Source organism: Entelurus aequoreus, linkage group LG14 (genome assembly GCF_033978785.1).
Source record: "Entelurus aequoreus isolate RoL-2023_Sb linkage group LG14, RoL_Eaeq_v1.1, whole genome shotgun sequence".
Classification (NCBI taxonomy): domain Eukaryota; kingdom Metazoa; phylum Chordata; class Actinopteri; order Syngnathiformes; family Syngnathidae; genus Entelurus; species Entelurus aequoreus.
Window position 1 is genome coordinate 43,626,345 of NC_084744.1, and position 16,603 is coordinate 43,642,947.

The 16,603-nt window shown below is 42.6% G+C and overlaps 1 protein-coding gene across 5 annotated transcripts in view; it reads right to left on the bottom strand.

Annotated features, from left to right (window-relative positions):
* Positions 1–16,603, bottom strand: part of LOC133664922 (dedicator of cytokinesis protein 9-like) — a 270,243-nt gene that overhangs the window by 65,258 nt on the left and 188,382 nt on the right. For all 5 annotated transcript variants that reach the window (XM_062069950.1, XM_062069949.1, XM_062069946.1 and 2 more), the window contains exons 9-21: positions 15,702–15,754; positions 14,045–14,119; positions 13,836–13,976; positions 11,941–12,153; positions 11,725–11,847; positions 11,468–11,550; positions 8,099–8,221; positions 7,859–7,938; positions 7,587–7,774; positions 7,404–7,469; positions 7,244–7,336; positions 6,508–6,631; positions 6,027–6,145 (exon numbers count right to left, since the gene is read on the bottom strand). In XM_062069950.1, the coding sequence (XP_061925934.1) occupies positions 6,027–6,145; positions 6,508–6,631; positions 7,244–7,336; positions 7,404–7,469; positions 7,587–7,774; positions 7,859–7,938; positions 8,099–8,221; positions 11,468–11,550; positions 11,725–11,847; positions 11,941–12,153; positions 13,836–13,976; positions 14,045–14,119; positions 15,702–15,754 (1,481 nt within the window). The remainder of the gene's footprint in view (positions 1–6,026; positions 6,146–6,507; positions 6,632–7,243; positions 7,337–7,403; positions 7,470–7,586; positions 7,775–7,858; positions 7,939–8,098; positions 8,222–11,467; positions 11,551–11,724; positions 11,848–11,940; positions 12,154–13,835; positions 13,977–14,044; positions 14,120–15,701; positions 15,755–16,603) is intronic.

The window sequence follows — 16,603 nt, forward strand, 5'->3', positions numbered from 1 at the left end:
ATATTTGCTTATTTTACGTCTGATAAGATAATTCTTCTCACTAAGCAGATTTTATGTTAGAGTGTTTTACTTACTCCTCTCTGAGCTGCCACCTTACCGTGGTAGAGGAGTTTGCGTGTCCCAATGATCCTAGGAGCTATGTTGTCCGGGGGCTTTATGCCCCCCGGTAGGATCTCCCAAGGCAAACTGGTCCTAGGTGAGGGATCAGACAAAGAGCAGCTCGAAGACCTCAATGAAAGATAAAAACAAGGAACCCAGATTTCCCTCGCCCGGACGCGGGTCACCGGGGCCCCCCTCTGGAGCCAGATGGCGAGCGCCTGGTGGCCGGGTCTGTCCCCATGGGGCCCGGCCGGGCACAGCCCGAAGAGGCAACGTGGGTCCCCCCTCCAATGGGCTCACCACCCATAGCAGGGGTCATAGAGGTCGGGTGCGAAGTGAGCTGGGCGGCGGCCGAAGGCAGGGCACTTGGTGGTCCGATCCTCGGCTACAGAAGCTAGCTCTTGGGACGTGGAACGTCACCTCGCTGGGGGGGAAGGAGCCTGAGCTAGTGCGCGAGGTGGAGAAGTTCCGGCTAGACATAGTCGGACTCACTTCGACGCACAGCAAGGGCTCTGGAACCAGTTCTCTCGAGAGGGGCTGGACTCTCTTCCACTCTGGCGTTGCCGGCAGTGAGAGGCGACGGGCTGGGGTGGCAATTCTTGTTGCCCCCCGGCTCAGAGCCTGCATGTTGGAGTTCAACCCGGTGGACGAGAGGGTAGCTTCCCTCCGCCTTCGGGTGGGGGAACGGGTCCTGACTGTGGTTTGCGCTTACGCGCCAAACCGCAGCTCAGAGTACCCACCCTTTTTGGATTCGCTCGAGGGAGTACTTGAGAGTGCTCCCCCGGGTGATTCCCTCGTTCTACTGGGGGACTTCAACGCTCATGTTGGCAGCGACAGTGAAACCTGGAGAGGCGTGATTGGGAAGAATGGCCGCCCGGATCTGAACCCGAGCAGTGTTTTGTTATTGGACTTTTGTGCCCGTCACAGATTGTCCATAACGAACACCATGTTCAAGCATAAGGGTGTCCATATGTGCACTTGGCACCAGGACACCCTAGGCCGCAGTTCCATGATCGACTTTGTAGTTGTGTCGTCGGATTTGCGGCCTCATGTTTTGGACACTTGGGTGAAGAGAGGGGCGGAGCTTTCTACCGATCACCACCTGGTGGTGAGTTGGCTGCGATGGTGGGGGAGGATGCCGGACAGACCTGGCAGGCCCAAACGCATTGTGAGGGTTTGCTGGGAACGTCTGGCAGAGTCTCCTGTCAGAGAGAGTTTCAATTCCCACCTCCGGAAGAACTTTGAACATGTCACGAGGGAGGTGCTGGACATTGAGTCCGAATGGACCATGTTCCGCGCCTCTATTGTCGAGGCGGCTGATTGGAGCTGTGGCCGCAAGGTAGTTGGTGCCTGTCGTGGCGGTAATCCTAGAACCCGTTGGTGGACACCGGCGGTGAGGGATGCCGTCAAGCTGAAGAAGGAGTCCTATCGGGTTCTTTTGGCTCATAGGACTCCTGAGGCAGCGGACAGGTACCGACAGGCCAAGCGGTGTGCGGCTTCAGCGGTCGCGGAGGCAAAAACTCGGACATGGGAGGAGTTCGGGGAAGCCATAGAAAACGACTTCCGGACGGCTTCGAAGCGATTCTGGACCACCATCCACCGCCTCAGGAAGGGGAAGCAGTGCACTATCAACACCGTGTATGGTGAGGATGGTGTTCTGCTGACCTCGACTGCGGATGTTGTGGATCGGTGGAGGGAATACTTCGAAGACCTCCTCAATCCCACCAACACGTCTTCCTATGAGGAAGCAGTGCCTGGGGAATCTGTGGTGGGCTCTCCTATTTCTGGGGCTGAGGTTGCTGAGGTAGTTAAAAAGCTCCTCGGTGGCAAGGCCCCGGGGGTGGATGAGATCCGCCCGGAGTTCCTTAAGGCTCTGGATGCTGTGGGGCTGTCTTGGTTGACAAGACTCTGCAGCATTGCGTGGACATCGGGGGCTGTACCTCTGGATTGGCAGACCGGGGTGGTGGTTCCTCTCTTTAAGAAGGGGAACCGGAGGGTGTGTTCTAACTATCGTGGGATCACACTCCTCAGCCTTCCCGGTAAGGTCTATTCCGGTGTGCTGGAGAGGAGGCTACGCCGGATAGTCGAACCTCGGATTCAGGAGGAACAGTGTGGTTTTCGTCCTGGTCGTGGAACTGTGGACCAGCTCTATACTCTCGGCAGGGTCCTTGAGTGTGCATGGGAGTTTGCCCAACCAGTCTACATGTGTTTTGTGGACTTGGAGAAGGCATTCGACCGTGTCCCTCGGGAAGTCCTGTGGGGAGTGCTCAGAGAGTATGGGGTATCGGACTGTCTGATTGTGGCGGTCCGCTCCCTGTATGATCAGTGCCAGAGTTTGGTCCGCATTGCCGGCAGTAAGTCGGACACGTTTCCAGTGAGGGTTGGACTCCGCCAAGGCTGCCCTTTGTCACCGATTCTGTTCATAACTTTTATGGACAGAATTTCTAGGCGCAGTCAAGGCGTTGAGGGGATCTGGTTTGGTGGCTGCAGGATTAAGTCTCTGCTTTTTGCAGATGATGTGGTCCTGATGGCTTCATCTGGCCAGGATCTTCAGCTCTCGCTGGATCGGTTCGCAGCTGAGTGTGAAGCGACTGGGATGAGAATCAGCACCTCCAAGTCCGAGTCCATGGTTCTCGCCCGGAAAAGGGTGGAGTGCCATCTCCGGGTTGGGGAGGAGACCCTGCCCCAAGTGGAGGTTTTCAAGTACCTTGGAGTCTTGTTCACGAGTGGGGGAAGAGTGGATCGTGAGATCGACAGGCGGATCGGTGCGGCGTCTTCAGTAATGCGGACGCTGTATCGATCCGTTGTGGTGAAGAAGGAGCTGAGCCGGAAGGCAAAGCTCTCAATTTACCGATCGATCTACGTTCCCATCCTCACCTATGGTCATGAGCTTTGGGTTATGACCGAAAGGACAAGATCACGGGTACAAGCGGCCGAAATGAGTTTCCTCCGCCGGGTGGCGGGGCTCTCCCTTAGAGATAGGGTGAGAAGGATGCCACCCGAACGCCTCCCTAGGGGGGTGTTTAGGGCACGTCCGACCGGTAGGAGGCCACGGGGAAGACCCAGGACACGTTGGGAAGACTATGTCTCCCGGCTGGCCTGGGAACGCCTCGGGATCCCCCTGGAAGAGCTGGACGAAGTGGCTGGGGAGAGGGAAGTCTGGGTTTCCCTGCTTCGGCTGCTGCCCCCGCGACCCGACCTCGGATAAGCGGAAGAAGATGGATGGATGGATGGATGGTGTTTTACTTGTTTTAAGGGTTTTGGTCCTAAATGATCTCAGTAAGATATTACAGCTTGTTGCTGAGATTTTATGAGCTATATTGAGTAAAACATGCTTGAAACTAGAATATCAAGTGTTGCAAAGCGGTGTCATCAACACTCACAAGTATAAAACTACTTTTTTAAAGTAATAATTTCTTACTTCAAGCATGAAAAAAAAAATCACGATGCCGAGCGCATATCATTATGTCAAGATAATGGCACTAGCATTTACTTCATTTAAGAATATTTTTCAACATATTGAGCAAAAAGGTCTCCTTTTTTTTCTACCAAGAAAAGTACACTTGTTATTAGTGAGAATATACTTATTTTAAGGTATTTTTGGGTTCATTGAGGTTAGCTAATTTTACTTGTTTTGGAAAGTCTCGACGAGCCGAATTTTCTTGTTCTATTGGCAGATAATTTTGCTTAGTTCAAATAAAATACCTCTCATTTTTGTATTTTTTTCCCTTGTTTTTGAACACTGACTTTTTGCAGTGTATGCCTGGGCCGATATTCGATATGTCAATTAATCGAACATAAAATGAAAATGGACTCTATAATTTGTCAGGCTCGATAATCGCCATGTACATGCGTGTTTACTGGCAAAGAGAGTGAAACCTCTTGTCATTCTTTAAGTGTCTTGTGCAGAGAGGCGGGGTCATTTTGTTTGTGTGCATTTGGGGATCTCCCACCCGCTCCCGAACAGAGACAGAACCTATGTTAACAGTCTCCACCTAACTTAATACATATAGTGGAGGTTTCTGTGATTTATCCGTTATACAGTGCTCAATACTGGGGTAGAGCGAAATATACGTTCGGTAAGGAAAAAACACAAGAGGCTATATCATCCCTACAAGCCTGTTTCGCAGGTTTCCCTGCGAATCCCCTGACGAGCAGGGAAACCTGCGAAACAGGCTTGTACGGATAATATAGGCTCTTGTGTTTTTTCCTGACCTAACGTATAACTTAATACATATATTTTGGCTCTGCCCATCCCTGTGCAGTTATTGGACAGAAATTCTTAATACTTTGCCTTTGGTAATTGGCAAAGGGATTGAACCGAATCCTTTAAGTGGGCTATTTGGGGTAGCCCCTCTGTCATCTTCTCTCAGCAAATCCAAAAAGAATCTGGTGGCATTCACTACTTTGTTAGGGAGAAGACCAATGTGCTTAACTAGAAGGCTGCAGCGCTTCCTTACCACACCCGGTGGCCTTGTGGTTAGATCCTGAGATCGGTAGGTCGTGAGTTCAAACCCCCAGCCGAGTCATACCAAAAACTATAAAAATGGGACCCATTACCTCCCTGCTTGGCACTTAGCATCAAAGGTTGGAATTGGGGGTTAAATCAACAATCACCAGTGCGGCCCCACTGCTCCCCTCACCTCCCAGGGGGTGGAACAAGGGGATGGGTCAAATGCAGAGGATAATCTCACCACACCTAGTGTGTGTGTGTGACTATCAGTGGTACTTTAACTTTAACTTAAAATTGGAGAAAGTTAGGCTGACATCAAATGGTTGTTCTGTAAAAATTCAATAAGTATGGGGTGCTTTCTTAGAATATATATAAAGGAGACTGATCTCCAGTGTGGCCCCGATTGAGACATAATTGAATTGTGGATGATTGATGAGCCTTTTGTTTTCTTTTGTTTATTGCTGCACCATGTTGGGGCCATTCGGAAGTACAGTTTTCTGTGGCTTTATATCAATGTTTGCCTGTACCTGAGTTATAAGTATATATCAGAACATTTGATTTGTATTGTATGTATTTCTGTTAGTTGTGTGTCAAAAAAATTTAGTAAACAAATGTTAAAAAGAAAAAAAATACCTGAAAGATTATTCCTAGTGTCCTTGTTTCAACTGTAAGGCATATTTTGCAACTGTATGCAGCACAATGTGCCAGCATTCTTCTTGTCTTTGTTTCTGTGCCATCAACAACAATGTAAGGCTCACCGTCGGCACGCAGGTCAAAGGACCTAGACTATATAACTACATACAGTACAGGCCAAAAGTTTGGACACACCTCATTCAATGCGTTGTAATTTTTTTCATGACTATTTACATTGTAGATTGTCACATCAAAACTATGAATGAACACATGTGGAGTTATGTACTTAACAAAAAAAGGTGAAATAACTGAAAACATGCTTTATATTCTACTTTCTTCAAAATAGCCACCCCCTTTGCTCTGATTACTGCTTTGCACACTCTTGGCATTCTCTCGATGGGTTTCAAGAGGTAGTCACCTGAAATGGGTTTCACTTCACAGATGTCATAGTTTTGATGCCTTCAGTGAAAATCTACAATGTAAATAGTCATGGAAATAAAGAAAACGCATTGAAGTGAGAAGGTGTGTCCAAACTTTCGGCCTGTACTGTACGTCTGGATCTAATGTATTAGTAGAAGCACAGCACATTTTGATCAGGTCATCACTCGCGCTCCGGTAAAATTAACATGAACACAGATATCGAGCAGTATTCATTAATCCATTAATTTGGGCAAAATCCAGGCAATACCTTATACGATATGATTATCAACAGAAAAAATATTCCGATATGATATGACATTTAATGCCAATTTCAGATGGTCAATATTATTGGACATCCCTCAATAGATCCTTCTTACTTTGTGGTAAAAGGAAGCAAAAGAGGTGCTCTCTTAGTGGTTACCTTGCTGGAACCTTCCTGGCAGCTGAGATATCCAGCAGGCAGGTTGGCCGCCACGGGGATGTGACACTCGCTCATGACCACACGGCCGTCTTTCAGCAGTGAAAGCCAGGCGTAACCCACTGAGAGGACACGAGAAGGACAAGGAATGTAAATGGTAAAATGGTAAATGGGTTGCACTTGTATAGCGCTTTTCTACCTTTTTTAAGGAACTCAAAGCGTTTTTGACACTATTTCCACATTCACCCATTCACACACACACATTCACACACTGATGGCGGGAGCTGCGATGCACAGCGCTAACCAGGCCCATCAGGAGCAAGGGTGAAGTGTCTTGCTCAAGGACACAACGGACGTGACTAGGATGGTAGAAGGTGGGGATTGAACCAGGAACCCTCAGATTGCTGGCACAGCCACTCTCCCAACGTCGCCACGGAAGGAATTCAGCAATTTTACTTCGGGGACATTATGGAGAGTTGTGTACCTTGCATCTCAACCTGCTCTCTCTTTTTGGTGCTGGCCTTGCTGTTGCTCTCACAGCTGACATGGTAGAGAGTGAAGAGCAGGTGGTGTTTCTCATGGAGCTGGGTCGGTAGCTCAATCTTGAACTAAGATGAAAAAAACAACAACCCCACAGCTAAAGGTTCTGCCATGGACTGGATTTACACTACCGTTCAAAAGTTTGGGGTCACCCAAACAATTTTGTGGAATAGCCTTCATTTCTAAGAACAAGAATAGACTGTCGAGTTTCAGATGAAAGTTCTCTTTTTCTGGCCATTTTGAGCGTTTAATTGACCCCACAAATGTGATGCTCCAGAAACTCAATCTGCTCAAAGGAAGGTCAGTTTTGTAGCTTCTGTAACGAGCTAAACTGTTTTCAGATGTGTGAACATGATTGCACAAGGGTTTTCTAATCATCAATTAGCCTTCTGAGCCAATGAGCAAACACATTGTACCATTAGAACACTGGAGTGATAGTTGCTGGAAATGGGCCTCTATACACCTATGTAGATATTGCACCAAAAACCAGACATTTGCAGCTAGAATAGTCATTTACCACATTAGCAATGTATAGAGTGTATTTCTTTAAAGTTAAGACTAGTTTAAAGTAATCTTCATTGAAAAGTACAGTGCTTTTCCTTCAAAAATAAGGACATTTCAATGTGACCCCAAACTTTTGAACGGTAGTGTATACTGTGTTGTATGAAATAGGTGCTTACCTCATCATAGAATTCAGGGTTCTGCTGGTGATGTAATACTGCGGCAAATGCATTTTTTGTAAACAAAGGTCCTCCAGGCCGCCCGTAGATGCACTGTTGAATTAAACAACGTCTGGTTAAAGCATGTGGTGGGTGTGGTCGTCCTTTATGGAAATTTTACCTTTAGGGGTAAAGCATTTTCATCGTCTGAGTCCATGAACTCAATGCAGACAGCTAAGTTTCGAGCCTTTGGTGAGACACAACAATCGTTTCCGTTAGCAACAATGGATAGGAGTGTTTCCCAACAAGAGCTACTTAATGTAGGAAGTGTGTGTTAAAAAGCAAACAAAGACGCTTGGCATACCTTTGCAAAAGACTTCTGTCCATCATATTTCAAATGCTTGGGGTAGACGTAGAGGTGATTGTTGTAGATGGTAAACGGTTGGGAACATTTGGCTATGTATGGCACAAACTCCTCCACCTCAAAGAAGATGCTGCTCTTCTCGCTCACATCCAGCTGCTTCACAGGAATGTAGGATGAGGTAATGCAATCTGTGCACGGAGAGAAAATGACATCAACAATCTACACGCAGCAGGAGCCACGTCTGAATTGAGCCAGAAAAGGGGAGCCCTTACTGGTCAAGTCGGGGGCGACGTTGTCAATGATAACATCGATGTTTCCAAGGATCACAGGAAGCTTCGCCATCTTCTCTGGCCTGGAATTAAATGTCTGGTAAAGATCTGCTGTCATACCCTAAAGAGTGAATCTAAATCCAACACATCAAACTAATTGATTGGTGCATTCAATAGCCTGAGCACTAAACACTTTTGTTTATGATAGCAACTGGCAGCTTTTCAAAGGTGACCAATACATACTTTCTGAAGTCAGCCAGCAGTTTGAGCATGTCATCATTGCAGAGTTTGTTGCTATCCTGTCTGTACAGAGGTGAGAAGCGAGCACTTTTGTCCAGCGTCCCTGAAGCATCTTTGAACAACGGCCTGCAACAATGACAACATTGCCAGCGTCAGCGCATACCCGCCAAAAAACATAACTGCTAATATAGGCCAACATACAATGAAACATTTGTTATACAGTGCTGTTATGTACTTTTGTACATAACAGTGGTTTTGATTGATTGAAACTTTTTTTTATTAGTAGATTGCACAGTACAGTACATATTCCGTACAATTGACCTCTAAATGGTAACACCCGAATAAGTTTTTCAACTTGTTTAAGTCGGGGTCTACGTTAATCAATTCATGGTACAAATATATACTATCAGCATAATACAGTCATCACACAAGTTAATCATCAGAGTATATACATTGAAACATTTACATTATTTAAAATCCGGGGGGTTAGGTTGGGTTGCTATCAGCATACTTCAGTCATCAACAATTATATAATCTGAGAAATTGACATTGTAACAGTGTAGGTCAGAATAATTGTATGTAAGTTATCACAAAACTTTTTGTTCCCGGCGAGCAGACAAAAGCTGTCTTTGATCTTACCAAGTACAATGCTTGTAAAATTCCACTGTGTACAATGGGAGGAGACATGAGGGGTTCAGTTTCTTTGATCTATTGTGATCCACAGGAAGATTTTGTCTTGACCCGAGATCTACAAAGCGAGAGGAAGCAGGACCAAACGCAAGCTCCAGGCATCTTTTCTTTGAACTGTTTTGTGACCAAGGGCGACGGCTGTTTACGACCTCCCCTCCCCTTAGAAACAGCTGTTGCCATGTAATCAGGGAAAGTCCAAATAAAAGAGGAGGCATGCAACCTTTCGTCAGAGCGTGGGACGACACTGTGCAAGGTTACAGGTCTACGCGTTTCTCCTCATTGACCCAAATTGAATCCTGTCTCTGTTTAATTCCTTGCTTCTTGTCTGTTTAATAGATGTCATCTGTGTTTGAACCTGACAGTAGGTCTCACTTTGTAGAATATGTACAGCGAGCGGTGAACATAGTGAGCTCAGAAAGCATAAGAACAAGTTAGAGATGCTGATAAATGCTTTAAAATGTCATATCGGAAATTATCGGTATCGTTTTTTTTATTATCGGCATTGTTTTATTTTTTTAAAATTTTTAATCAAATCAACATAAAAAACACAAGATACACTTACAATTAGTACACCAACCCAAAAAACCTCCCTCCCCCCTTCACACTCATTCACACAAAAGGGTTGTTTCTTTCTGTTGTTAATATTCTGGTTCCTACATTATATATCAACATATATCGATACAGTCTGCAAGGGATACAGTCCGTAAGCACACATGATTGTGCGTGCTGCTGGTCCACTAATAGTACTAACCTTTAACAGTTAATTTTACTCATTTTCATTAATTACTAATTTCTATGTAACTGTTTTTATATTGTTTTACTTTGTTTTTTATTCAAAAAAATGTTTTTAATTTATTTATCTTATTTTATTATACATTTGTTTTTTAAAAGGACCTTATCTTCACCATACCTGGTTGTCCAAATTAGGCATAATAATGTGTTAATTCCACGACTGTATATATTGGTATCGGTTGATATCGGTATCGGTAATTAAGGGTTTGGTCAATATCGGAATATCGGATATCGGCAAAAAGCCATTATCGGACATCCCTAGAACAATTATATACATTTGATTATTTACAATCCGGGGAGGTGGGATGTGGTGGGGGAGGGGGTTAGGCTAGGGTGGTAGCTGCCTGGAGGTGTTCTTTTAGTGCGGTTTTGAAAGAAGGTAGAGATGCACTTTCTTTTACACCTGTTGAGAGTGCATTCCATATTGATGTGGCATAGAAGAAAAATGAGTTAAGACCTTTGTTAGATCGGAATCTGGGTTTGACGTGGTTTGTGGAGCTCCCCCTGGTGCTGTGGTTATGGCGGTCATTTACGTTCTGGAAGTAGTTTGACATGTACTTCGTATCAGGGAGGTGTATCGAATTTTATAGACTAGGCTCAGTGCAAGTTGTTTTACTCTTTTGTTGTGGTGCACTTTTGTACATACTTCATATGAGTCTGTTTGACAGAAAAGTTTGCCGTTTTTGTATGTATTGTAAGGTTAAACATTGCGTGCATGGAATGGAGTGCCCAAACAAAGAATCCCAAGAGTTGGCGACTCAGCCTCTCTGAAGAATGGATAGGTTATTTTAGAGTTGGGAGACTAAAGACAGATGTCAGCCAAGGAATCCTGTAATCATCCTTTTTATGTTTGTGTGAAGTGGTTTAGTTAACTGTGTTCATGTAACACTCACAGAGCGTTGCATGCCTTCTTGTCTGCCTCCTTTCTTCATGCCGGTTCAGGATCTATCGAGCACTGTGCTCTCTGCACTGTCAATGCGCTGTTTAGGTGATCAGGACTGCATGATTCTGAGTGTTGGCCAAATAGGCTTTTAGACCGTCTGTGTGCTTATTTTTATTGAGTTGAGTTAGGAAAGTTTGATCATGAAGGTAAGAATTGCTATTAAATCCAAGGAAGAACTTGAAGCAAAGTATGAAAGTAGGTCTGTTACAATAGGATTGCAATGCAAAGGTTTCTAGTTAACACAGTTTGCAGGGGGAAAGGTTTAAGGGCGGCACTGCACAGAGAGTGAGCAGGTATACAACTCTAACCATCCAATCTTTTAAAAGTATTTTGTAACGGACTAGAGTGCCACATCGTCCGTGTGGCCCCTCCCATCCTCCTTCTCCGCCACCATCCCTAACACGAGTGTTCAATAAACTGAGTCATACCAAAGACTATAAAAAATGGGACCCATTACCTCCCTGCTTGGCACTCAAGGCTTGGAATTGGGGGTTAAATCACCAAAAATGATTCCTGAGCGCGGCCACCGCTGCAGCTCACTGCTCCCCTCACCTCCCAGGAGGTGGGACAAGGGGATGGGTCAAACGCAGAGAGTAATTTCACCACACCTTGTGTGTGTGGTACTTTAACTAAATTGTATGTGGGATCTGAGCCGAGGATGTCGTTGTGGCTTGTGCAGCCCTTTGAGACACTTGTGATTTAGGGCTATATAAGTATACATTGATTGATTGATTGATTGATTTAACTTTACCTTCAATGTGATTTCACTTTGATGTGAAATGTTTATTTTTTTAAGTTCTTGTTTATCCAAAAGGTATTTGGTGGACTTGAGATCTGGGCTCCGTGGGGGCCACACCAATCTCATCAACAGGGTTCTTATCAACTTTCGTTTTAGCATTGCGGCATAGTTGCACGATAAATGTTGTTTAGGAGAGAGTCAGATTTACCTTGCTGCCCAGGCGAAAGGCATCCTGTACTGGCCTAGACGATTGCATGCCAGCTTGGCGTTTTTCAGGACCTTCTGTGCCACCTAGTGGAAAACAGGAGGAAATCTTCATTAAACAAAATACATTGATCTTTTCTTGCCTCATGTTGCCTTGTCATGTTGGTAAACCTGACTCTCAGAAGCCATTAGAGTCACACTGGCCAACCTGCTGAAAGCTTGGACTTTTGCTAGCTGGCAGTGATGGTCTTATGTCAATACCTTGGTGGAGTCAGAACTCTTCATGTAAGGCTCGGCACAATGGTTGATTGCTCCCTGCAGAACCTTCTCAACACGAGCCACAAGGAAGATATCAGGATGGGGGCACATTACAGAGAACACCCCCTGTCAAGATGATGAAGTAAAGCACATTCAAGTTAGAATTACACGGTTGTGATGCTTTCATTTTAGTTTCATCCTTTTTCTTTTTTTTTTTACCTGCCGGGGATAACGCATGATTGTCTCTGGCACGCCGTGGACCAATCGTGGCCCTTCAGGGTAGACCTCCCCTCCTCCGTTAATATACTGACTGTCATAGTTAGGCAACATGCCCCTGACGGATGGGTGGTTGAGGTCCACGTGGAAGTCAGAAGAGATCTTCCTTCCATTCTGGATGTCGAACAATGACAGAGTCACATAAAATGGCTCCACCTAAAATATAGGGAAAAGAAGCATAAAGCTGTAATTTTTAAGCTCATGTTTGTTTTGACTGATTGATTGATTTATTCATTAGCTACGAGATTGTTTTTTCTTCTAAATTGACTGTTAATAGAGACAGTCTTAATTAGGGCTATTCAATTGGCACGGAAATGACACCATTCCGGCCCCCAAGTTCAGTTGAAAACCTGGGAGACAAACATTTCTGCAGCTGTTGCAAGATGTACTTGGACATCCGTAAACACATTGGCAGATCCTTGTTTTGACATTTTAACCCTGCTAATAGCAAACATAGAACACAGGGGTCACAACTTGTGATTTACATAACTGGGGTGTTCCTCAAGGCACCCCTTTCAGTCCTCTCCTTTTTGGAAGTTACACATTTTTTTTGTAATATGATTTATGTAACTTTTTTTGTTGTTGTCCTGTCCAGCTTCTCAGGCAAATCATATAGTTGATGTAGTTGCCCATATCGGCTGTACAAATTTACTTTACAAAAGAGAAGTGTGGGATACTTCTCTTGTTGCCTTATTTGTATTTGACTTTATTAAATGTATTTATATTATCATTTGGTGCAGCCGGGCCGGAGCAGGAGGGGATAGAAAGAGAAAAAAAAGGAAGACAGAGGGGATACTTGTGGAGACAAGAGGGGGATAAGACAGAGAGACAAAAGCAACAACAGCAAACACAACAATAGAAAGAACAACATCAGCAAATAGGATATGTACAAATATGATAGTAAAAGTGATAGCAAAGAAGCAGTTAGTGAAATAAATAATAATACAGAAATGACAATGAGCATTATTACACTACAAATGGAGCAATACAAATACCAATAGAAATATCACTATTGATAATGAACAATAACAATAATTTACCTCTATTATCAACAATACAGTTATTCAAATGCAACAATACATATACGTAATGATAACTAGAGATACAAAAGAATGCAGAAAAATGGATGGGAAGAAAGAGAAGCAACCTATATTAGTCTTGTAGATTGTTATAGTAACAATAGGTTAGGCTTTGATTTATGTAACTTAAACGTTGCTGTAGCTTGTTTACTTCAGATGTAGTCAGTAGTCATTTGTTCAACTTCTTTAGTTATACTGTACAAGTAGTGTTCCTTAAGGTTCCATTTCCGTTCAAAAAAACTTGGAAGAGACTCACATTTTGCAGAAGAGTCTTAAAAACACTGGAGGTGATCTTTGACTGGCTTATTTGCAGAAGGTCCTTAAAAACAGCAGAGCGCTCCTTTAACTCTGACAAAATATTATATTATATTATATTTCCTGTATTATATATTATTACTTTGAACTGTTTTATATTTTAATTTTTATAATAATATTTTTATGATATATAATAAAATGTATTTTTATTATTATTATTAAAATGAATAGACCAAAATCAAATGTCTACTGTAGACGACACTGGTTCTCTGGAATATCCAAATTAAGACTAATAATGAAGGGAGAAGTCTTTGCTTTCTGGAAACATGGCCCCCTAAACCAGTTGTTTGAATATACCTAGTCTAAATTATTAGTAACTAGCCTTTTGTCCAGTTAGCAAACTAAGCCAACCAGCCATTTTACCTATCGTATTTATTTGGTGATGAGAGAATTATATTTCAGTAACTTGTGGTCTATTGTGGACTAGAAAAGTGTGACACTTGCATTTGTTGTTGGTCCCTCCTCATTTTCAGCAACACAGCTTTGCAGATTAAAGGACAGGTCGTTGCAGTTAACAAGCAAACGCTTGCCAAACTTCTCTTCAAACTGCTTCACATCTGGTTCTATTCTTGAGAAATCCAGCTTCTAGAAAGGATTGAATGTGCATCCATTGAATTTGTAATCACACATGTCCAGTTCCGTAGTGTCATTACCTGTGTGTCAGGGTCAAGGGTGAACAGCTTCAATCTTGTCTCGTTCCTCATCCTGGTTTCGATATCTCTAGCGCTCTAAAGAATAAACAATAATTATATATAAGATATAAATACATATATAAATATATGCACAAAACTATGAATGAACACATGTGGAGTTATGTACTTAACATAAAAAAGGTGAAATAACTGAAAACATGTATTATATTTTACATTCTCTCCATGAGCTTCAAGAGGTAGTCACCGGAAATGGTTTTCACTTCACAGGTGTGCTGCTTGAAGCTCATCGAGAGAATGCCAAGAGTGTGCAAAGCACAAAGGTGGCTATTTTGAAGAAACTAGAATACAAAACATGTTTTCAGTAACAGTATTACACCTTTTTTTGTTAAGTACATAACTCCACATGTACATATCTACAAAGTAAATAGTCATGAAAATAAAGAAAACGCAAGGTGTGTCCAAACTTTTGTCCTGTACTGTACATACATACATATATATATGTATGTACAGTACACATATATACATACATATACTGTATATATATATATATCTGTGTATATATATATATATATATATATATATATATATATATATATATATATATATATATATATATATATATATATATATATATATATATATACAGTATATGTATGTATATATGTGTATATATATGTGTGTGTATATATATATATATATATATATATATATATATATATATACACTACCGTTCAAAAGTTTGGGGTCACATTGAAATGTCCTTATTTTTGAAGGAAAAGCACTGTACTTTTCAATGAAGATAACTTTAAACTAGTCTTAACTTTAAAGAAATACACTCTATACATTGCTAATGTGGTAAATGACTATTCTAGCTGCAAATGTCTGGTTTTTGGTGCAATATCTACATAGGTGTGTAGAGGCCCATTTCCAGCAACTATCACTCCAGTGTTCTAATGGTACAATGTGTTTGCTCATTGGCTCAGAAGGCTAATTGATGATTAGAAAACCCTTGTGCAATCATGTTCACACATCTGAAAACAGTTTAGCTCGTTACAGAAGCTACAAAACTGACCTTCCTTTGAGCAGATTGAGTTTCTGGAGCATCACATTTGTGGGGTCAATTAAACGCTCAAAATGGCCAGAAAAAGAACTTTCATCTGAAACTCGACAGTCTATTCTTGTTCTTAGAAATGAAGGCTATTCCACAAAATTGTTTGGGTGACCCCAAACTTTTGAACGGTAGTGTATATACATATATATATATATACAGTATATATACATATATATATATATACAGTATATATACATATATATATATATATATCAATAATTAAACATTACACAGTAAAAATATTGTCTGAATTTCAGTGCCACTGCAGACATTTTAGGTCAGGTGGTTTAATCATCAGTGCATTTCTGAAAATGTGACCTTTACTTTTTCCATTTGTCGAAACCATTAACTGCCAAGCTGTTTTCGAGCTTAGTTTTCGTATTCTTCACCGCCTTAATAAATGCGCTGGACAGCGGGGCTTGATAGCCTGCTCCATTCTTAGTCAGTGAGGACGTGTTGTGTTGGAATCGAGCCCGGGTAATGTGCAAGGCTGAATGCATCTAAAGGTTGGAAAATATGGGAAGTTTGGCCAAGTATCTGCCGTACCTGAAAACTGTCCATACTGCCAGATGAACTGTCTGACTTTGCAAGATCATCATCTAGGGGGGAAAAAAAAACCACACAAAAAACATTACCGAGTGTTGGCCAAATGTGCTGCTACCAATTTTCAAAAGGTTTTTCTAGTGTGTTAAGAACAAAGTGAATCAAATATATTCTCAGACTCAACATTATACAGTACAGCGCTCAAATACTGCGGCACAGCGGCATTTGCCGCGACCGCCCTCGTCATTTCCCGTAATGCCCAAAAAATTTGACCAACATTTGCTGCAACAACATGCCGTGACCGCCCTTGACTTTTTACTTGTTAATGCAGTGTTTTTCAACCTTTTCTGAGCCAAGGCACATTTTTATCATTGAAAAAATCCGGAGGCACACCACCAGCAGAAATCATAAAAAAATGAAACTCAGTAGCCGATATTGACAATAAAAAGTCGCAATTGTTGGATATGAATTCAAACCATAACCAAGCATGCATCACTATAGCTCTTGTCTCAAAAGTAGTTGGGTGTACTGTCACCACCTGTCACATCACGCCCTGACTTATTTGGAGTTTTTAGGTGTTTTCCTGTGTGTAGTGTTTTAGTTTTTGTCTTGCGCTCCTATTTTGGTGGCTTTTCCTCATTTGTTGGTATTTTCCTGTAGCAGTTTCATGTCTTCCTTGAACGCTATTCCCCGCACCTGCTTTGTTTTAGCAATCAAGAATATTGCAGTTGTTTTTATCCTTCTTTGTGGGGACATTGTTGTTTGTCATGTCATGTACGGATGTACTTTGTGGACGCCGTCTTTGCTCCACACGCTGCAAGTCTTTGCTGTTGTCCAGCATTCTGTTTTTGTTTACTTTGTAGCCAGTTCAGTTTTAGTTTCGTTCTGCATAGCCTTCCCTAAGC